General features: G+C 37.6%; 1 protein-coding gene across 8 annotated transcripts in view; it reads left to right on the top strand.

Moving 5' to 3' along the window:
• TMEM87A (transmembrane protein 87A) overlaps nucleotides 1–22,249 on the top strand; it is a 47,631-nt gene extending 25,382 nt beyond the window's left edge. The window contains exons 11-20 of one of the 8 annotated variants that reach the window (XM_036262090.1): nucleotides 4,740–4,833; nucleotides 5,841–5,912; nucleotides 8,296–8,404; nucleotides 9,638–9,696; nucleotides 11,711–11,814; nucleotides 16,308–16,381; nucleotides 17,135–17,196; nucleotides 18,128–18,180; nucleotides 19,328–19,358; nucleotides 21,030–22,249. In XM_036262090.1, the coding sequence (XP_036117983.1) occupies nucleotides 4,740–4,833; nucleotides 5,841–5,912; nucleotides 8,296–8,404; nucleotides 9,638–9,696; nucleotides 11,711–11,814; nucleotides 16,308–16,381; nucleotides 17,135–17,196; nucleotides 18,128–18,180; nucleotides 19,328–19,358; nucleotides 21,030–21,071 (700 nt within the window). In that variant the 3' untranslated portion in view covers nucleotides 21,072–22,249. Of the gene's footprint in view, nucleotides 1–4,739; nucleotides 4,834–5,840; nucleotides 5,913–6,503; nucleotides 6,573–8,293; nucleotides 8,405–9,637; nucleotides 9,697–11,710; nucleotides 11,815–16,307; nucleotides 16,382–17,134; nucleotides 17,197–18,124; nucleotides 18,181–19,327; nucleotides 19,359–21,029 lie in introns of those variants that run through there. The other 7 variants (XM_036262076.1, XM_036262107.1, XM_036262083.1 and 4 more) reach the window with 7 other exon arrangements.
• Nucleotides 22,250–24,115: the final 1,866 nt, after the last annotated feature.

Genomic DNA, 24,115 nt, shown 5'->3' with positions numbered 1-24,115 from the left:
TAACTAGAGACAAAGAAAGCCATTACATAATATTGAAAGGATCTATCCAACAGGAAGATATAACCTTGATAAACATATATGCACTCAGTATAGGAGCACCAAAATATATTAAATATCTTCTGGAGAACTTCCCAGGAGAAATTGACAGCAATACAATCATAGCAGGGGACTTTAACACCCCGTTGACACCACTGGATAGATCCTCTAGACAAAAAATTAGCAAGGAAACAGACTCTAAATGAAGCACTAGACCAAATGGATTTAATAGATATCTACAGAGAATTATACCCCAAAACTACAGAATACACATTCTTCTCAAGTGCACATGGGACATTCTCAAAGATAGACCACATGATAGGACACAAACTAAATCTCTACAAGTTCTAGAAGATTGAAATCATATTAAGCATCTTCTCAGATCACAATGGCATGAAACTAGAAATCAATTGCAACAAGAACATGCAAAGACATTTCAACACATGGAGGCTAAATAGCATGTTATTAAACAACAAATGGGTTACCGAGGAAATCAAGGAAGAAATTAAAAACTTCTTGGAAACCAATGGAAATGAACACATAACAACACAAAATCAATGGGATGCAGCGAAAGCAGTTCTGGTAGGGAAGTTCATAGCACTACAGGCCTACCTCAAGAAGCAAGAAAAATTTCTAATTGACTGTCTAACCTCACAACTTAAAGAATTAGAAAGCAAACAAAAAGAAAACCCCAGAGCAAATAGAAGGAAGGAAATAGTAAAGATCAGAGCAGAAATAAATGACATAGAGACCAAAAAAAACAATTCAAAGGATCACTGAAACAAAGAGCTGGTTTTTCGAAAAGATAAACAAGATTGATGGACCCTTAGCTAGACTCACCAAGAAACAGAGAGAGAACCCAAATACACAAAATCAGAAATGAAAGAGGAGAGGTAACAACTGACCCCACAGAAATAACAAAAGATCGTTAATAGCTAGTATGAACAATTATATGGCCACAAATTCGACAATGTAAGCGAAATGGACATATTTCTAGAAGCACACAGTCTCCCAAAACTGGACCGGGAAGAGATAGAAAACTTGAACAGACCAATAACAACTAAGGAAATTGAAGAGGTAATCAAGACTCCCCCAGCAAACAAAAGCCCAGGCCCAGATGGCTTCACGGGGGAGTTTTACCGAACATTCAAAAAAGAACTAACACCCATTTTCCACAAACTATTTCAAAAAATTCAAGAAGAAGGAAGACTCGCAAACACGTTCTATGAGGCCAGCATAATTCTAATTCCAAAACCAGAAAAAGATACTACAAAGAAAGAAAACTACAGGCCAATATCCCTGATGAACATAGTGCCAAAATCCTGAACAAAATACTAGCAAATCGGATCCAGCAATACATCAAAAAAATTATTCACCATGACCAAGTGGGATTCATTCCAGGGATGCAAGGCTGGTACAATATTTGCAAATCAATAAATGTGATACACACCACATACACAAAATGAAGAATAGAAACCACATGATCATATCAATAGATGCTGGAAAAGCATTCGACAAAATCCAGCATCCATTTCTGATAAAAACGCTCAGCAATGTGGGAATAGAGGGATTATATCTCAACATAAAGGCCATATATGAAAGACCTACAGCCAACATCATACTCAGTGGGCAGAAACTAAAAACATTTTCATTAAAAACAGGAACAAGACAGGGATGTCCACTTTTGCCACTCTTATTTAACATTGTACTGGAAGTCTTAGCCACAGCAATCAGGCATGCGGAAAAAATAAAAGGGATCCAAATTGGAAAGGTGGAAGTGAAACTGTCATTATTTCCAGATGACATGATGTTACACATAGAAAAACTTAAAGACTCCATCAAATATCTACTTGACTTAATAAATGAATTTGGCAAAGTAGCAGGATCCAAAATTAACGTCAAGAAATCGACGGCATTCTTATACACCAATGATGAATTCACAGAGAAACTGAAAAAACAATCCCATTTACCATCGCGGCAATAAAATTAAGATACCTAGGAATAAACTTAACCAAAGAAGTAAAGGATCTATTTGCAGAAAACTACAGGACATTGAAAAAAGAAATAAAGGAAGATATAAAAAAGTGGAAGCACATACCTTGTTCACGAATTGGAAGAATTAACATCATCAAAATGTCCATACTACCCAAATCAATCTATAGATTCAATGCAATCCCCATCAAAATACCAACAACATATTTCACAGAACTAGAACAAATACTTCAAAAGTTCATATGGAACCAAAAAAGACCCCAAACAGCCACAGCAATTTTGAAAAATAAGGACAAAGTAGGTGGGATCACAATACCAGATATCAGGTTATACTACAAAGCGACTATAATCAAAACAGCCTGGTACTGGCACAAGAACAGGCATATAGACCAGTGGAACAGAACTGAAAACCCAGAAATGGACCCAAGGCAATATGCTCAATTAATATTTGACAAAGGTGGCAAGAGCATACAGTGGAGTAAAGACAGCCTTTTTAATAAATGGTGTTGAGAAAATTAGACAGCTACATGCAAAAAAATGAAACTGGACCATCAACTTACACCATACGCAAGAATAAACTCAAAATGGATAAAAGACTTAAATGTGACTCGTGATCCATAAAAATTCTAAAAGAAAATGTAGGCAACAAAATTTCGGACATCATACGGAGCAAAATTTTCACTGATACATCACCTAAGGCAACAGAAACAAAGGAAAAAATGAACACATGGGACTATATAAAACTAAAAAGCTTCTGCACAGTAAAATAAACAATCATCAAAATGGAAAGGCAACCCACTGTATGGGAGAACATCATTGCCATTGATATATCAGACAAGGGGTTAATTTCCAATATATATACAGTGCTCATACAACTCAACAAAAGGAAGACAAAGAACCCAATTAAAAAACGGGCAGAGGAGTTGAATAGACACCTCTCCAAACAGGACATACAAATGTCCAAGAGACATGAAAAAATGCTCAACATCACTAATCATCAGAGAGATGCAAATTAAAACAACAATGAGGTAACACCTCACACCTGTGAGAATGGCCCCCATCAACAAATTATCAAACAACAAGTGTTGGCGAGGGTGTGGAGAAAAGGGGACTCTAGTACACTGCTGGTCGGAATGCAGACTGGTGCAGCCACTATGGAAAACAATATAGTGTTATCTTAAAAAATTAAAAATTGAACTTCCATTTGACCCAGTGATCCCGCTTCTAGGAATATACCCTAAGAAGCCTGAAACACCAATCAGGAAGAATATATGTACCCCCATGTTCATAGCAGCACTATTTACAATAGCTAAGATCTGGAAAGACCCCAAATGTCCATCAGTAGACGAATCGATAAAAAAGCAGTGGTACATATACACAATGGAGTACTATGCAGCTGTAAGAAAGAAAGATCTCTTATCCTTTGAGACGACATGGAGGGACCTGGAAAGCATTATCCTAAGTTAAATAAGCCAAGCAGAAAAAGACAAATACCACATGATCTCCCTTATATACGAAATATAATGAATATAACAGTGTGCGGAATACGGTAGACCCAGAAACATGGAAGTAGGGCACAGACTGACATCCCTCAGAAGAGGGCAGGGGAGATAAGCCACAGAACTTATATGCATGTATACATAACCAATAGATATGGACAACACAGCTGGGGATGGGGTAGGGGTGTGGTGGGGAGGGGGGTGCCAATGGGGTAAAAACGGAGAAACATCTGTAACAAAAAAATAAATGAATTAATTTTTTTTAAAAAAAGGGCAAAAAAAAAAAACATTCTTGCCTTTGCCGATGTGGCTCAGTGGATAGAGCATTGACCTGCACACCAAAAATTCTTGGGTTCAATCTCAGTCAAGGGCAGGTACCTGGGTTGCAGGTTTGATCCTCGGCCCTGGTCAGGCCACGTGTAGGAGGCAGCCAATCGATGAGTCTCTCTCACATCAATGTTTTTCTGTTTCCCTCTCTCTCCCCTCCCTCTCCTGCCCCCTTCCACTCTCTAAAATCAGTGGCAAAAATATCCTGGGGTGAGAATTAACAACAACAAAATTCTTAACTGTTTAAAAACATACTGAAACATATACAAATAAAAGATAATGGTGTCTAGGATTTGCTTCAAGATAATATGGGAAGTGGATGGGGTGTGCATGGGGCAGGGTTGGCTAAATGTTGATGGATATTAGGACTGTATAATGGATATATAGGGGTTCATTGTATTGTTGAATATGTTTCAAAATTCTCTATAATAAATTATTATTATATTTTTCAAAAAGGCAGTATTGCCCTGGCTGGTGTGACTCTGTTGGGCATTGTACCATACACTGAAGGTTGCTGATTTGATTCCCGGTCAGGGCACATGACTGAGTTTCAGGTTTAGTTATGATCCCCAGTGTGGGGCATGCGGGGGCCAGCCGATCGATGTTTCATTCTCACATCCATGTTTCTCTTTCTCCCTCTCCTTCCTCTCTCTCTCAAAGTCAGTAGGAAAAGATATTTACAAATGCAGTAATCAGGGGACCTGATCTAAAATTTTGGTATTCAGTGTCTAGTTTTAAGAGCATATGTTCTGAGTTTTTATCTCTCAGGTGAATTCATGAAGTGTGTCTGGCTTATCTCTGCTAAGTTGGCTTGTATTAATCAACATGAGTTTGTCTTGAGGTTTGTCAAATTTGTACTCACCTATCTCTTTGCTTCCTCTTTAGGCCTCGCCTTGGAGTCACTCTTCACAAGGTTGTGGTAGCAGGAGCCCTTTATCTTTTGTTCTCTGGCATGGAAGGGGTCCTCAGAGTTACTGGGGTCAGTACTGCTTAATCTGAGTTTTTGTGGTCAGTTCAGACATATTGTTTTTGTCTTGAGAAGGTGAATTGGGAATGTCGATGGGCTTCTTTACTCTTCTAAATCACCTTTGGGCTCTGATTTTTAAAATGTATGTGTAATTCATTTCTTTTTTTTTTTTTTTTTATCCTCACCCAAGGACATTTTTGCATTTATCTTCAGATAGAATGGGAGGGAGAGAGGGAGGAAGAGAGAGAGAAACATCAATGTAAGAGAGACATATCGAGTGGCTGCCACCCACATAACCTCAATGAGGGCTGGGGACAAACTGCAACCGAGGTATGTGCCCTTAGCAGGAACCGAACCCGGGACTCTCCAGTCCGCAGGCTGATGCTCTAACCACTGAGTAAAACCGGCCAGGGCCATTTTTTCTTTTTAATCTATATTAGAGCTTTAAAATTTAACGTGTGACCAGAATGAATGTTTTCCCAAATTACTACTTGTTTAGTTCTTCCTCCCAGACAGTGGGTTCCATTCTTGTGTAAGTGTCAAACATTGTAATCATGCATTTGCTGGTTAATCTAATTTTTGTGTTAAAGTGACATTGTTGTTTGCTTAACCAGCACTTGAGTTTCAAAGGCTTTCTTAAAATGTAACTAAGTATCACATAATTTTCAGTATGCCCTTTTAGGGGAGGAAACCAAAGCACTGAGCTATAAGTGATAAGGAAATTTATGTTAGAGCTGGATTAACATGAAGGAGAAGTAGCCCTCCATAGGTAATTGCAGTTACTTTCTTATTTAAAAAACACTTGGCAATAATCTGTTAGATTCAAGGTGGTAGTAACTGCACATTTCCTTCAATTAAACTGGGCTTAATAAGTTTTACAATAAATTGCCTCTTAAAGAGAACATTTGTTGATGCAAATTAGGTATTCAATCACACTATCCTCTGTATGTAATTTTCTTAGACTTTTAGCAACTTTAACCCTCTGTCAATTGCACTTTCTGTCTTTTCTGATGCTATAGCATTTTGCTTATCCCTTGGCTTTGATAGTAAACCTGGCCCTGTCAACAATTGATGCCTGTATTATTTTATGGATATCCTTTCAATAATACCCTGGTAATTAAATAATTAGAATTATATAAATAGCATCTTATATATAAACTTGTGAAAATAAGCAGCATAGTTTGGGGGACAGATACTTGTCTTAATATCTTATTTTGAGGTGAGCTCTTTTTTGTAAAATTACACTATATTACAATTCAGGAAATCAGTAATTCTCAGTATGTTAATGATACAGTAATTTTAAATATGAAAGGGGTCCTTTTGGACTTGTAGCCATAATCAAAATGATAAGAAATGATAGGATGGATGAAGAATTATATCACCATTAATTTTTTGATGTGGTCACTTCTTAAAATGGACTTTAGCATTCTAGAAACTGTGTGGTGGTTAGCAGCATGTTTTATTGTATTGAGATTGTAATTGACAGTTTGTGTGAAATGCTTACAGCTTTATATTGTGCATGAGGGGCACAATGATGTAGGTGCTAAGAGGTGTTCCTTTTTCTTTCAGTTCAAAATGCAAAACCATTCTAGATGATTATATAAATGCAGAATCATGTGCTGGTCTCTTCTCTGTGTATCTCTAGACATCTCTTTTTCACCACCTCTTTTCTTTCTCTGCAGGCCCAGACTGATCTTGCTTCCTTGGCCTTTATACCCTTGGCTTTCCTAGACACTGCCCTGTGCTGGTGGATATCCTTCTCATTGGCTTGTTTGATGGCAGTCCATTTTCTCCCCTTGGATATGGCTTTCCATCGATTTTTCTGCCAGGGATTTTTTATCAGATTTGTTCATTACTTCTTAAGCTGGGGATTAGGGTATTTTCATTCTAACAACCTGAGGGCTCAGGTAACAGTTTTGTTTTTTAATTTTAAAAATTGCATCAGATGCTGGTGACTGTGGACTGAACAAAAAGCTAAAAGCTATGTTTTTCCTGTGTGTTTTTTTTTTTTAATTTAAATGAGCATTTTTACCTCAGGTTTGGACTTATTTATTTGTGCATTCCAGTTAGTGTTATAATCACTGACTACACTGCTTCTGCTTTTTCTTTCGGCCTCTAGGAATTATTAAATGCTTTAAAAAGGATGAAAAGATTTTAATTCTTAAAATGTGATTTCAGGGACTACATGATTGTTTGACTCTCTTAAAATTCTATGTAGGTTTAGTAGATTTTAACCTAATAGGGTTAGTGTTTTATACCCTTATTCAAAAGCTGCCTTGGAATTGTCTGAAGACTTCTGCTCTGAAATAAATACTAATTCATTTGCCAGCAAAGTTAACCAGTAGATAACAAACAAGTTTCTATTTTAGTAATCTTTTTCTCCTGCTCTTTAAAATTAAACATTTGTTTACTAGAGACTTTTATCTTTTTGAGGTTTTTAAAATTTTGTTTTGATTTTTTTTGTATTTGTTCCTATATGTAATTGTGCAATATTATTGGCTTGATAGACTGACTATTACAAAAACTGAATGTAAAGCAAATTATAATTTTGTGAATTTGAGTGGATTGTCATATATCAAAAATCTTTGAAATTGAAGGATTAAATAGCCAAAGCTTTTCCAGGTCAGTATCTTTCATATGTGCTCTATAAATTTCTGTGAGTACTGGGAAAAGGGGTAAGAGGTACTGGACCATACAATAAGATAACCCAATGATTAGGGAGCAGCTAAGTCTCTGTCACAGGGCAGACCAAGTTTCAATTCACTTATGTTAATATCTGCTGATTCTAATTGGACATGAGAGCAGATAATCATACTGTCTTTGGTAGTCTTCACTTCCCCTCCTGTCTTTCTCTGTCAACTTCTACTTGGGAGTAATGGGAATAATGCTCTGAAAATGGAGACTTGTTTTTAGAGCCTTACTGCCTGGGATTTTCAGCCAATTGTAATTGTATGATCCTATTAATTCAGAATTGATCAGGCTGCTGATGTCAGGTTCCTTAACATGGCACAAGGGGACTAACTATAGAACTCTAGGAGGTTGTAGATGTGAGTATCTAAACCTAGAACGAATTAGCTGGGACATAGAGACAGAGCTACCTCCATTAAAGGAAGAGAAAAGATGATGCTGACTATTGTTTCCTTGTCTGTCTCTCATCTCATTTCATTTTCTTTCATTTGTTTTTCTTTTTCATCTTTGTTTCTCTAAAAAGCTTCTTTACATCTTTCTTTTTTATGGTTTTTTTTGTTTTGCTTTCTGCATTTTATCCTGGTTCTGTCTTCTCTTCATTGTCTCAACACTTTCTCAGTAATCATGGCGAGGCTTGGGGAGTTCGTGAGATTGAGAGGAAGAGAGTGTAAGGCCTCTGGGATCCAAAGCTCTATCACTATGACCCCAGATCCTCAAAGAAACTTGAGGATTAATTTACTAGCATATTGTTTTATCTGAATGTTGATTTCCTTGACCTGCAAACACATATTTATTAGCCTGACTCAAACAATGAAGCTATTAAAACTTCGGAGGAACATCGTAAAACTCTCGCTGTACCGACATTTCACCAACACGCTTATCTTGGCAGTGGCAGGTAAGTTCGGAGCTTTTTTCCTGCTGTTTACATGCCATCCTTTTAAAACAGAGATTCTTAACCCGAGAGGTCATAGGTAGGCTCTTTATTTATTTATTTTTGGTTGTTTTTTTTTTATCCTCACCCGAGGATATTTTTCCATTTTTTGTACAGATAGAGTGGGAGGGAGAGAGAGGAAGGGAGAGAGAGAGAGAAACATCGACGTGAAGGGACACATCGAGTGGCTGCCACCCGCACGACCAACCAGGGCCGGGGACAAACTGCAACCGAAGTACGTGCCCTTAGTGGGAACTGAACCCGGGTCTCTCCGGACCGCAGGCCGACGCTCTAACCGCTGAGCCAAACTGGCCAGGGCCATAGGTAGGCTCTTTAAAATTACCTAGACAGCTTTGTGCATTTCACTTGGGTGAAGGAATCTTTGTCTTTAGCTTTTGACAAATTCTCAAAGGGTTCTGTGGTTCAAAACAAATTTAGAACCACGTAGTTTAAGTATACTAGCTGAAAATCAAATATATATAATTTCAATTCTTTGTGTATCTCTCTCCTATCTCCATTCTTTTTCTGAGGCATTTTTTCTTGAGGCAAGTTAGCTTGAGTGCCATATAGCATCTAGATTCCTTTAGAAGACACTAATACTGGCTTATCTGGCTTTATTAAATACCTGTAGGATTTATTGCTATTATATTGCTTTTACATATGTCATAAGCATGCATAAAATACAGACATTAGGTAGACCATAGCCAAAGTAGGCTAATTTGCCTGCCTTTTGCCCCTTGTACCAGGAGTGAGAAGTCTGGCCCATGATTGGAACTAACAGCTCTGTTTGTCTTGCAGTCAATTTATCAACCTTTTTTCCCCCATCTGACCAGCCAAAGAAAAATTAGCATTACTATACTAAGTATAAAGAAAGGGAAAACATTATATTGATAATACTGGGGAAAGCCATATTTACAATTCCTTCTTTTTCAGTTATGAAGAATATTGAGGTAACCAGATAGTAAACATAATTAGTCTTTAAGTACGTATAGAAAGGGTTGACAAGAGTGTGGGCCTTGCTTATAGTAGTTAAGTAAATTTGTGTTGAATAAATTTGTTAAAATAACTTGATAAAAAATAATTGTAATGTATTGGGTGTTAGGGATGTGTGGGATTACACTTAACCAGATTTAGAGAATGTAATTGGGGATGTACACCAATGTTCATACTCTGACCACATTTTTCATTTTCTGTTAGCATCTATTGTGTTTATCATCTGGACAACCATGAAGTTCAGGATAGTGACTTGTCAGTCGGTGAGTTATAAACACATGCATTTATGAATACTGTACTGTTTTATACACAGACAGTGGTGTTGATGACAGTGGTAAAGTTCACACCTTACAAGATATTAGGGATAGGACTCCACTCTAATGGTTAGAATGCTTCCCTCCTTCTAAGTATTCTATGGTTCTGTATGATAGGATTTTTTTGCTTGGTTTGGCAGGCAACAAAACTTCAGACATCATACATTGCAGAATTTTCACTGATACATCTCCTAAGGCAACAGAAACAAAGGAAAAAATGAACACATGGGACTACATCAAACTAAAAAGCTTCTGCACAGCAGAAGAAACAACCATCAAAATGGAAAGGGAACCCACTGTATGGGAGAACATCATTGCCAGTGATACATCAGATATGGGGTTAATTTCCAAAATATGTAGAGTACTCACACAACTCAACAAAAGGAAGACAAAGAACCCAATTAAAAAATGGGCAGAGGACCTCTCCAGATAGGACATACAAATGGCCAAGAGACATGAAAAAATGCTCAACATCACTAATCATCAGGGAGATGCAAATTAATATAACAATGAGGTTGTATTCACACCTGTCAGAATGGCCGCCATCAACAAATCATCAAACAAGTGTTGGCGAGGGTGTGGAGAAAAGGGGACTCTAGTACACTGCTGGTGGGAATGCAGACTGGTGCAGCAACTGTGGAAATCAATATGGTATTTCCTCAAAAGATTAAAAATCTAACTTCCATTTGACCCATGATCCCACTTCTAGGAATATACCCTAAGAAGCCTGAAACACCAATCAGAAAGAATATATGTGCCCGTATGTTCATAGCAGCACTGTTTACAATAGCTAAGATCTGGAAACAGCCCAAGTGCCCATCAGTAGACGAGTGGGTAAAAAAGCACTGGTACATATACACAATGGAGTACTACGCAGCTGTAAGAAAGAAAGATCTCTTATTCTTTGAGACGACATGGAGGGATCTGGAAAGTATTACCCTAAGTGAAACAAGCCAAGCAGAGAAAGACAAATATCACATGATCTCACTTATTTCTGGAATAAAATGAACTAAACAAACTGATGAACAAAATAGACCCAGAGACATAGAGGTAGGGTACAGACTGACATGCCTCAGAAGGGGGGGAGGTAAACAAAAGAACTTGTATGCATGTATGCATAACCGATGGACATAGACAACAAAACTGGGGACAGGGTGGGAGGGGATAGGGAGGAGGGAGTCAATGGGGGGAAAAGGGAGAAACTTCTGTAACAAAAATTAATAAAACAAAGAAAAAGGAAAAAAATAACAATTTAATGTTACTTTCTCTTACCTTGTATAAAAACCCTTCCCCAAAGATTCTCAGAGCTATAATAAGCACTCACAAGTGCTCTATTCAGTTGGTGCCTTTAAAAAAATTTTTTTATTGATTGGAGAGAGAGAGACATTGATTTGTTGTTCCACTTATTTATGCATTCATTGGTTGATTCCTATATGTGCCCTGACAGGGGATTGAACCCAAAACCTTGTGGTGTTAGGGATGACCCTTTAACCAACTGAACTACCTGGGTAGGACTAGTTGGTATCTTTTCTTTGACTAGTAAACACTACAAGGGAAGAAACTATGTTTCTCTAGTTTGCATTCCCATCACTTAGCACAGTGCCTAGTACATAGCAGGCTCTTAGTAAATTTAAGTTGAATTAATAAGTGATTCTTGCCCTGGCTAGTGTGGCTTAGTTGGCTGGGCATTGTCCCGTACACCAAAAGGTTGCTGGTTTGATTCCCCATCAGGGCATATGCCTGGGTTGCAGGTTCGATCTCCAGTAAGGAGGCGTGCAGGAGGCAAGTCGATCAATGTTTCACTCTCACATCGATGCCCCTCCCCCCTTTTCTTTCTCTCTCTCTAAAAAAGAAAATCAATAGAAATAAAGTCTAAAAATAAATAAGTGATTATTGTTCTTTGTCATAGGGTTGTGAACAAAGCGTTAAGATAATGTAATGTACGTTTTTCCCATTTTGGTAGGATTGGCGGGAGCTGTGGGTAGACGATGCCATCTGGCGGTTGCTGTTCTCCATGATCCTCTTTGTCATCATGGTTCTCTGGCGACCCTCTGCAAACAACCAGAGGTTCTTAGACACTTCTTACTTTACGCTGCTAACCATTGAATTACCGTGTTATCAAATAAGGGTGGTTCAGTGGGTGTCAATGTCAGGGCCATGTCATATAGTGGAAGGAACATTCACTGGGTCTGGAATCAGGAGAATTAAGTTCCTGTCTCAGCTTTCCTATTAATTTACATTGTGATTTTTGGCATGTTGCCTCTTTTCATCAAACTGGGACTTAGTTTCTAGAAACTTTATATAATGAGAGGGAATTGAACCAATTGATATGAGGTCCCTTTCAATTCTGACATCTGATAATGTAAGTATTTGTATGGGAAAATAAGGAGGGTGGATAGATTTCACATTTGTAATGAGAGTCATACCTGTCTAGTGTCCAGAAGGGAAGAACAATTTCTGGAGTCAGTAGCCTAGCCCACTTGGTAACAATAGAGAGGGTAAATGAAAACTTATGTGAATGACTTTGGAATTAAAAATCCATGTGTGGCCCTGGCTGGTTTGGCTCAGCAGTTAGAGTGTCAGCCTGCGGACCAAAGAGTCCCAGGTTTGATTCCAGCTAAGGGCATGTACCTTGGTCGTGGTTAGTCCCTGGCCCCAGTTGGGGTGGTGCAGGTGGCAACCAATGAGTGTGTCTCTCTCACGTTGATGTTTCACTCTCTCACTTTTTCTCCCTTCCACTCTGTCTGAAGATAATTGTAAAAATATCCTCAGGTGAGGATTAAAAAAAAACAAATCTATGTGCATTTGATTTGTCCAACTGTAGGCAAATCTCAGATATTTAGGAATTGGCTGTCTTCATTTTGTGACCATGCCTTTGTTTCCCTTCCTTTTTTCCCCTCCCTTTTGTAATATACAGTTTTAACTATCTAAAACTGTATATTACACAACCACACCAGCAAAGAAGGAAAGGATGAGATGGTATAACTAACCAGCTAATTTTTTAATCAGGCTTACTAGTAAAAGATTTAGAAAGAAAATAAATGACATTCTTTTACCCCATGAAATTAGCCTTGTCTTTTCACACTACACTTAATATTTGTGTTCCTTGAAAAAGAGTTAAAAAAAAATGACATGAAAGAAAATAAAGGAGATAGTCTAAACTCATACTATTAAGAAAGAATGTAGACATTCTGATGACCATCCTTTACATCAATCTATTGATCTGCTCAGTGCTGGATATATCTATGTATGGTGTGCGCAAAAGTAGGTTTATAGTTGTGAGTACGTAAAAACAGTTTATTTATTTATTTTTTACTGATTTTAGGGAGAGGGAGAAACATTGATGTGAGAGAGAAACATCGATCGGTTGCTTATGATATGCATGCTGACTGGGGATCAAACCTATAACCTAGGTATGTGCCCTGACTGGGAATCGAACCTGTACCTTTTGGTGCACAGGACAGCGCTCCAACAACTGAGCCATACTGGCCAGGGCAGTTTATTTTTGTACTATTATTTATTAATCGTTGTATTATTTATTTGTATTTTATAATTGTAAACCTACTTTTGCCCACCCCTGTATAAAATTTGTCACTTTGTTCAATCTTTAAAAAATTTTTTTGCTTTACCTCTAAAAATACATATTTTTTTAATCCTCAACCAAGGATATTTTTCCACTGATTTTCAGATAGAGTGGGAGGAGGGGAGGAGGAAGGGAGAGAGAGCGCTAAACATCAGTGTGAGAGAGACACATCGATTGGTTGTCTGCCACACAACACTGACCAGGGCCAGGGAATCCAACAACAACCAAGGTATGGGCTCTTGACCAGAATTGAACCCGTGACTCTGGTCCGCAAGCTGATGCTCTACCTGCTGAGCCAAACCGGCCAGGCTCTCTCATCTTTTTAAAAACATGGTGCCCACTCCCTGTAACTCTAGTGTTATAGCCTAATGTGGTATATCCTTCCACAGTTGAATGCCTGTTCAAATACGGAATCTTCTTTTACTCAATATGTAAAACATTATATTGTGGAAATGCCTCCCAAGACAACTGGTCTACATTAAATTTAACTATTTTCATGGATGGCATAGTATTACACATGGTACAGATGTAGTACAATTAATTAACTTATTTCTATATTGATGAGCATTTGTATTATTTCCAGTTGGAGTGGTTCAGGGTCCCAAGACCACTCATATGTTTAAAAGGACTTATGGGACTCAGCATATAGTTGTACTAAAGCAGAAGTTTTTCACAGCAAAGTGATACGATCAGCAAGGGAAAAAGACAGGTGGTGTCTAGAGAAATCCGTTTTTCTTTCTCTCCTCTGAAGAAGCATTTCAAGCATGCTCTTTTCCTTAGCAACAAAACGTGCAATACCAGTGTTCCTGCTCAGGGAGCCCATTAGAGACTTAGCACTTAGGTTCTGATTGGGGGTTTGACACATAAGCACCCTCTACTTGATATGTACCAAAATTTCAGGTTTCCAGAAGGTAAGCACAGTTTATTATAGATTGTATTGTACAGCTAGTCTAGGCATAGTGATCCACCTTTATCCAGTTAGGGAACGGGCCAAGTGCCAGCTTCCCAGACACCAGCCTTGTGGCATCCTTGTGAGCAGGCTCCCGTAAAGTCCTGCTATGTTACCTGTTATGCAAAGGATTCATTAAAAATGGGAATAAGCTACAATGATGTGTTAAATACCTTTGTATAGCAATTCTTATACCCTTTGTACTCCCTTGCCTCATTTCTTCCCCATTGCACTTATAACTATTAACGGTAACCAGAGTTTGTTGATTACCTTTTTTATCATCCTCACCCAAGGATATTTTTTCGTTGATTTTTAGATAAAAGTGTGAGGAAGGGAGGGAGAGGGAGAGAGAGAAACATCGATGTGAGAGAGACACATCGATTGGTTGCCTCTGGTACAACACCAACCAGAGCTAGGGATCAAATACAAGGTATGTGCCCTTGTCTGGGAATCAAACCCACGACCCCTTTGGTGTACAGGCTGACACTCTAACCTCTGAGCCACACTGGCCAGGGCTGTTGATTATCTTTGAACTTTTTTTTTTATCCTCACCCGAGGACATTTTTGCATTTATCTTCAGATCGAGCGGGAGAGAGAGAGGGAGGAAGAGAGAGAGAGAAACATTGTTGTGAGAGAGACACATCAAGTGGTTGCCACCACACGACTCCATTTGGGGCTGGGAACAAACTGCAATCGAGGTATGTTCCCTTAGCGGGAACCAAACCCGGGTCTCTCTGGTCCGTGGGCCGACGCTCCAACCGCTGAGCCAAACTGGCCAGGGCATCTTTGAACTTTTTTGTGGTGGTCTTGGTTTTAGAAAGCCCTGAAAATATGGAATCAAATTTGTCAGTTTTTTTCTTCATGGATTGTATATTTTGTGTCTTGTTTAAGACATTCTTTCCTAGCTTGAGGTGAAGGAAAGGATGTTTAGTTATGTTTTTAATTTTATTTAAATGTTTAAAAAAATTTTTATGACTCTTAGGCTATATACTTTAAAAATAATACATGTGACTTTTCCAAATATGTAGGAATGCTATTGGTTTTTGTATATTTATCATATCCATCCACCCTTCTACATTACCTTGTTAGTTCTGATAATTTCTGGGTTTTCTCAGTAGATTGCACAGTGTTATTCCTTTTCAGATAATCTTGCTGCTTCATTTCTGATTTTTGTGTTGGCTAGGCTGTTGAATGGAGGCGATGAGAGTGGGCCTCCTCATCTTATTCTCACTTCAAAATAAATGCTTCTCAAGTGTCATCATTAACTTTGATAACTGCTATGAAATTTTGTTAGTTACCCTTTAACATGTTATAGGCATTCCCTGTTATTCCTAACTTAAAGAGTTTTTCTTTGTTAATCACAGAAGGGAGATTTAAAAACAAGGTAGAATGAAAATAATAGGCAACAGTAAGTATAGAGCAAGTTCAAAGCTAAAGCATTCTAGGAATGAATGACCCGTCTTCTGAGTGTCTTGGAAGTTGTGAAGGAAAGATATCTGAGATGTACCAGATTAGGCCATCATCTTCCCAGTTCCACACTTGGAAACACATTTTAAATTACCTGAAACACACAAGATCAGGACTTCCATCTCAGCTACCTAATTGAAGGCTGATTTTAAATTAAACAACAATTTACTTAGCTCTGTATGATACATATGCTTGTAGATGGACATTTATTGAATGCTCACTGAGTGTCTGATATTATTCTGAGCACTATTAGAAATGACTTACGTACTTTTCACAGAACATCTTTGAGTAATGTTGTTATCCCCATTTACAGATGGGAGAATTGGGGGTACAGAGAGAATAAGTGACTAGTCTAAAGTCACAGGTAGCATATGGCTGAGCCTGCACTTATGGTACTGTCCCGCTTCTCCCTTGCTAATTGAGAGCTTTCTGAAGGGAAATAATTATATTATTACTCAACAAACTGATTTTATGAGTGACTATAATTGGGAGTTCCAGATAGTAGAGCAGTTTTTGTAGTTTTTTCATTTTTTCCCTTATGTTCTACCTTTATTCTCTCAGGTTTGCCTTTTCACCATTGTCTGAGGAAGAGGAAGAGGATGAACAAAAGGAACCTATGCTGAAAGAAAGCTTTGGTACTGATACAATTTAACTTTTATTTGTGCTTTAAATATTCTTTTCTGGCTTTTAGAAATAAAGTAAGTACAGCTGATCATGAATAACATGGAGGTTGGAGGTGCTGACTCCCCATGCAGTTGAAAATTCATGTATAACTTTTGACTCCCCGAAAACTTTACTACTAATAGCCTACTGTTGACTGGAAGGAAGCCTAACTGATAACATAAACATTTAACACACATTTTGTATGTTATCCGTATTACATACTCTATTACAATAAAGTAAGCTAGAGAAAAGAGTGTTATTAAAATCATAAGAAAGAATAAATAAAATCATAAGAAAAAATACCTTTACTATGCTTATTGAAAAAAAATCCACATATAAGAAGTCCCACAAAGTTCAAATGTGTTGTTCAAGGGTCAACTGTATAACATTTTGAGTATCAAAATCAAAATACTTTGATATAATTACATTGTTTATTATTTTATAGCTCTGTGTGGGATGAAATTAGGGAGAAGCAATAATAAGGGCATGAATCTTAAGATGAAGTTATGATAAGTTCTGTAAACAGTTGGACATTAGTGTCCAATTTATTTACTAGAGATGAGCTGAAAATTTGGTTTTGAACTTCCCACCATAAATATAAAGATGGAGAAACATCTTGTATAATTCAATGTCAATAAACTTAAAGTTCTGAATCTGTTTTTGCAATCATTGTTAGTATATCGATATACTAGTATAACCAGTCTCCTTTTTTTTCCCTTCTATAGAAGGAATGAAAATGAGAAGTTCCAAACAAGAACCAAATGGAAATAGTAAAGTAAACAAAGCAGTAAGTATGACTTTTTTTCTTTCCTCTTTGACCTGTCCTCTAGCACTTGGTGGAGCTCAGCAGTTATATACAGGCCTTAATGACTTGCTTCTCCTACGCCGTAATTAAGCTTGCTTTATACATCTTTTAATATATATTATATTTACATTTTTAAAACAGAGACAGCAAGTAATTCTATCTAGAACTTAGTAATCTTCAACTAGATGGTTTGCTACTATATCCTGAAAAGGTACCAGACCTGTCTGATGTTTTTGTTAAATGGTTTTCATCAATGAAGTCATAGCCTCATTAATAACCTAAAGTCTTTTTTGTAGTAAAGATCAGATTTTTTTTTTTTTTTTTTTTAATCCTCACCCGAGGACATTTTTCCATTTTTTGTACAGATAGAGTGGGAGGGAGAGAGAGGAAGAGATATAGAGAGAGAAACATCGATATGAAAGGGACACATCGAGTGGCTGCCACCGCACGACCAACCAGGGCCGGGGACAAACTGCAATCGAAGTACGTGCCCTTAGTGGGAACCGAACCCGGGTCTCTCCGGACCACAGGCCGACGCTCTAACCGCTGAGCCAAACCGGCCAGGGCAAGATCAGATATTTTTAGTCAGCATTTTTTGGTTTTCTTTTTTTAGAACTGTGCATTTACTCTACATTAAGGACTTCATCTCAGTTTTAAGGAACAAAGATTATATGAAGTGAATGCTAGGTATTAGACTCTTGAGCAGAAAGCATTTAAGGATGTAGGGTGTCATTTTATATTTTGGTTATGTGGTTTTTTAAGTTAGTTAACTTTGCTGTTAGCAGTCCCATTTGTTATGTGAATATACTACTTCAGAGTGACAAAAGGGTAAAGATTTTGAGACCTCTTTAGATTCTTACTGGAGATATTTTATGCATTTTAGTAATAAGTGGTACTTGTATGTTCTCAGCAGGAAGATGATTTGAAGTGGGTAGAAGAAAATGTTCCTTCTTCTGTGACAGATGTGTAAGTTTTTGAATTATCACTTCAAGAATCCTATTTCAAAGTTAGTATTGCTTTTATTATCTTAATGAGTGAGGGGCAGAGTATACTTATGAGAATGCCTGTGATTAACTTTAGAAATAAAAGACGAAAATATTCAAAGGAATAATTAAAAACATTAAAAAGACAGTAAAATAAAAATTAGGAATGATGGACAAACAAAAATAATTAGATTATTCATTCAGATGACATTTTTGCTTAGAAAGATTTTGGTATAGATTTTTCCAAAATCAATGGGATAATTCTTTTTTTTTTATTCTCACCTGAGGACATTTTTCCATTTTTTGTTCAGGTAGAGTGGGCGGGAGAGAGAGGAACAGAGAGAGAGAGAGAAACATCGATGTGAAAGGGACACATCGAGTGGCTGCCACCCACACGACCAACCGGGCCGGGGACAAACTGCAACCGAGGTACGTGCACTTAGCGGGAACCGAACTCAGGCCTCTCAGGACCGCAGGCCGATACTCTAACCGCTGAGCCAAACTGGCCAGGGCGGGATAATTCTTTTGGAGTACTTTTTTGTTCTTTAAAAAAATATATTATGGTTTGCATTCAGTATTATTTTGTATTAATTTCAGGTATACAGCACAGTGGTTAGGTAATCCTGTACTTCACAGAGTGCTTCTCCCAATATTTCTAGTACCCATCTGCTACTATACATAGTTATTACAGTATTATAGACTATATTCCCTATGCTGTACTTTATACTGTGACTATTTGTAACAGCCAATTTGTACTTCTTAATCCCTTCACCTTTTTCACCCTCAACCTCCTTCAATGGCAACCATCAGTCTGTTCTCTGTATCTATGACTCTCTTTCAATTTTGTTTGTTTAAATTTGGAATTTTCGAGTTTCTTTTCATGACTATAATTTTATTAAACATTGGTCCTACAATACAGAACATGTTTTTTTCTATATAATTTTAGTAACTTTGATTCTTATTTTTTATTTGCTTCCCCACCCCCAGAATGACCATTAATAAGATATAAATCTTATATAATTACCAAAAGAAAAAAAAACCTTTAAATTGCATTTATTATTCCACTGTTCTTTTTGAACCACATATGCCTTTATTTTACATTTTTCCATTTGTTGTTTTTCTCTCCACAGAGCACTTCCAGCCCTTCTTGATTCAGATGAGGTGAGTAATCAAACCATGCATAAAATGTGGGTCTGGTGACTTAAAAAGAAGTCATGTGTCCTCTGTTCAGGGAGATATTACTTATTTGACTTAGCAAGAGTATCATTGAAATACTAATTTTAGAACTCAAATATTCAAGAGTATTTACTTTCTGTATATGTCCTCCTTTTTCTAAGATACATGGTTAGACTTGAGAATGTCTTTGTTTAATTTGGGTAGCGAATATCCTATTTTTCCACTTTCTAGTTCCTTTGTCGTTACAAAATTCAGATTTAACCCTTAATCTAGGCAAAGATAATAAAAGGATTGAGAAAGGAATATCGTAGACCAAAGCAAAATATAAATTATTTTGTTACCTATTATTCATTGTTATCTGTGTTATTATCCTCTTGAGATATTAAGGATTACAATTAGTACCTCTAATGTTTATGTTGATTTTTAATCTTTTAATATGCTTCCACACCCGGCTGGTGTGGCTCAGTGGTTGAGTGTTGACCCATCCACCAAGAGGTTGCTGGTTTGATTCCCAGTCAGGGCACGTGCCCAGGTTGTGGGCCCAATCCCCAGGAGGCGTCATGCAGGAGGCAGTCAGTCGATGTTCTCTCTCATCAATGTTTCTATCCCTCTCTCCCTCTCCCTTCCTCTCTCTAAAATCAAAAAAGAAAAAAGAATTTTAATATGCTTCCATATAGTTCATTTGGAAGGCTTCACAATAAAGTCTTATATAAGAATTGGAGTCTAAGTTAATGGGAACTAGTTCTGGACATGTTCCGAATATTAGGTTAGTGTCTCTTGATTTCAGAAAACCTTTTGAGCACACTGAAAAATTATAGGAAAAACACATGAAATGACCATTCTCAAGTTCAAAGTGTTAACTATATATGCATTGTTTTGTGCAACAGATCTATAGAACTTTTCCATCATGTAATGTTAATGAGTATAATATTTCTTTATAAGGATATACCATAGTTTGTTTACACATTTCTGTATTTTTGGACATGTATTTTTTATTTTATTTTTTTTATTTCTCACCTCAGGATATTTTTCCATTTATTTTCAGAGTGGGAGGGAGAGGTAAAGAGAGAGGGAGAGAGAAACATTGATGTGAGAAAGACACATCAATTGGTTGCTTTCCTCACGATCCCAACCAGGGCCAGGGACTGAATCGCATTCGAACCCACTGTTTGGTCCTTGGGCCGACGGTCTAACCACTGAGCAACACTGACCAGGGCTAATTTTGAATGCTTAATTCTTTCTAGTATTTTATTATAATTCTGAATGTTTCAGTAGAAATGCTTATGACTAAATCTTTGTCCACATCCTTGACTATTTCTTCAAGTTATATTCTTGAATCAGAAGGGGTACATTTAAGTAAATATTTGTTTAATCATCTTAATTGACTCTAAAACATGCAGTTTCTTTTTGTTTTGTGGTTTGATGTGCAGAAGCCTCGAGATTTTGATTTGGTTAATCTTGTTTGGGGCCTGGGCATGTCTGTCTTTCAAAATCTTTATACAGTAGATGATTAGGAACTGTTTCTCTAAGTATTTAATGAACATAAACAAGTACTTGCAGAAAGTGCATGTGTGCATTATCTATATAGAAGATATTTGGAATGTAGGCCATTTAAAATTAATGTATTTTAAATAAACCCTTCACCTCCTCCCCCAGGAACGAATGATCACACACTTTGAAAGGTCCAAAATGGAGTAAAGAGTGGGAAGATGTGCAGTTGAAGATGGCGAGTATCTGGGAAGAGATCATCTTCTGTCAATCTTCTACACTGCTCCTTGGAATTAAAGGAGGCAATGACATCCTGATCTGTTCCTTGATCTTTGTGCATTGGAGCTGGAGTGAGGTGTCAGAACTAGAACACCTTATTGAATGATGTTCATAGGATGAGAAAAATCTACAAGTTTCTTATTTACAACATCGATGCCCCATTCCCTCCCACACCCTGATATGGATGTTCATGCAACTTATGTGTGTTGTTCCTGAACCCTCTATGATGTTTAAATTGTTTAAGCTCTCAAACTAAAAAGTTCAACATCTTCTAAAGAACTGTGACATCAACACCATAATATGTAATCTCCAGGAGCAACTGCCTGTAATTTTTATTTATTTAGGGAGTTACATAGGTGATGGGGGAAATTGTTAGTTATATTTCCATTTCCTGGGAAGCCAAGGTTACATCTTGGAGAGGTAGCTTTGAGAAAAACAAAGTCCTCTGACTTAAGGAGCCATGGTTCTGTCAATAATTGAAAGAAAGAGGGGAGGAAAAAGAGAGAGGAAGAGAAAGATACTGTTACAGTGTAATTCAGATCATTTAAAAAAGCAAAATCAAGTGCAATTTTGTTTACAAAATGGTATATATTAAAGATTTTTCTATTTCAGATGTACTTTAGAGAGAAATATTAGCTTAACTCTTTTGACATCTGCTATTGTGACACATCCCATTGCTGGCAATGTGGTGCACACTCAGAACTTTTAACTACTGTTTTGTAAGCCTCCAAGGCAGCATTGCAGACTCCTAGGCAATGCTTCGTTTGCCTTCATGCCGTTCACTGGGTGTTGCACTAGATGCAGAGAGGCACTCTATCTATGTGCTTGTGAGTGAGCACCCTGTTAAAGACTGTAATTCTTCAGAAGCAAGGAGCTAATACAAAGGAAACAGGTCCTTCTGGCTTAAAGTTTTGCTGCATGAAGTAGTATGGAGGCCCTGGACTGCTGCTCATTCTTTAGGATAAGCTGTTCTTGTATCTGGTGTTGGTTTAGAGACTGTTTTTAAGAGACATTATAAGGTGATGGGATTCATTTGAAGCACTATATTTCTGTTTTAATGGTTTTGTCTACTTTTGCCTTCCCAAGAGTTTTGTTCTACATAGAAAGTTCATGCCATTTTTTAATATAAAAAGTTTTAACAAAATTAATGTGTTTTTCTCTTTTTTCAAACGTTCTCTAAAGACCATTCTTTCTTCCAAACTCTCGTGGGAATTTTCCTTCCATGGTTTTTATTCTATATCGTCTTCTTATCTATTGAAACCAATAACCACATGACTACAAACTTGACTAACTCATACTACAGTGAAAGTGTTTACGCTTATGTAACATTCCTCTATAGCTGTTTACTGTGGTGATTTTTAAAATTGCTTAGGCAGTACTTCCAAGGAATCATATGAAGAACTGACCATCTTGGTTAACACATTAGCAAAGGGCTGGTGTAATTGTCACATGCTTCTATTCTTCCATACCAAAACTTAGCAAGTGAATAATAACCATAATGCCATAGGATAGTTGGCCAAATATTTTTTGAGGCTGGTTCAATGCTGACTTGAGACCAGGAAAAAACCCAAAAATGATTGTGTTAAGCAAGAGTTTATAGTATAAATTCTGTAGCATGGAACCTGGAAATTCTTTCTGCTTTTTCTATGGCTTATGTTACTGTGGTTGTTTGTAGAGTGTCATTTTTTAAATATGTCTTTATTGATTTTTTTTAGAAAGGAAAGGAAAGGAGATAGAAACATTGATTGGTTGCCTCCAGCACGCCCCCTACTGGGGATCGAGCCCCCAACCTTGGCATGTGCCCTGACCAGAAATAGACCCAGGACCTCAGTCTATGGGATGATGCTAAATCCATTAAGCCACACTGGCTGGGCTGTAGTGTGTCATTTTAAAAGAAAAGCTTCAGTAAGAATTTATAGTATTACATTGACCTATGTAATAGGTTATAACCTTATAGTTTACATTGTTTATTTTAGTCTTGGTCCTTGGTCCTGGAAGTACAGGTATTATTAGTCCTTCTAGCACAGCAACTGGCAATTCTAAAATTTCAAGGTGTTCATTTCCTATGGTAAAAGTCAGACATAAGATTTGTTTAGCAATTTTTTGTTTATTACTACCAGAAAATATTTCACTTGATTATCAGAAACAGCATTTGGTAAAGATGGGACAATATTCCTAAGTTACTATGAAGAAACTGATGGGTAAAGTTAAAGTGAGCAGAGCCATTTTTTACTTCATATCACAGACTCCCCCTTTTTCTTTTACATTTTTACTTTAAACCAAAATGCTGAATTTTTTGCATACCTGCTGTTTTCTTGAGGGTAAAGTGCCAGATACTGATCATTGCAGTGGTTCTCAAACTTTCAAGTGCATGGATTCACCTTGGGAACTTACTAAAACATACTACTGGACACCCCCACCCCTCCACTCTTCCGAATTTCTGATTGAGTAGGGCTGGAATGAGACATTTTTAACAAGTTCCCAGGTGCTGCTGGTCTAGGGACCACCTGGCTTGGAACACCTATAAAATGTAAGGGTGAGGCTGTGATTATGATGGTAATACTGTAACTACCAATTACTGTGTGCTGAGTGTGTCAGGCATTGCCAAGTGCTCACAACGCTAGGTAGGTACATAGTAACATTGCCATCTTTTTGCAGATAAGGAAATGTAAATCCTTGGGAGATTAAATTTCTTAAATGTCATAGTCGATTTCCTAAATGACAGCTCTCCATCCCGGGTCTGACACCACAGCTCGAATTCTTTCACCACCTCACTACACTTCCTAACACAGTTCTGAGATTAAGACCATCTTCCCTCCTATTAAGCCCGCGCCTACTCCACGACGGAGAAGCTCTGGGTCTAGGGTGAGACGGGCGCCCAAGCATCGGTGAATTCCTTGAAGGTGCATTACGAGCCGGGGCGGAAGGGGCGGGGCTTCAGCCGCGGAAGGGGCGGGCTCAGGCCAGCAGGAAGT

This window comes from Molossus molossus, unplaced genomic scaffold, assembly GCF_014108415.1.
Source record: "Molossus molossus isolate mMolMol1 unplaced genomic scaffold, mMolMol1.p scaffold_m16_p_1, whole genome shotgun sequence".
In the NCBI taxonomy this organism is placed as follows: domain Eukaryota; kingdom Metazoa; phylum Chordata; class Mammalia; order Chiroptera; family Molossidae; genus Molossus; species Molossus molossus.
Note: the sequence above shows the minus strand (reverse complement) of the source record. Positions and strands in the feature narration are given on the sequence as shown.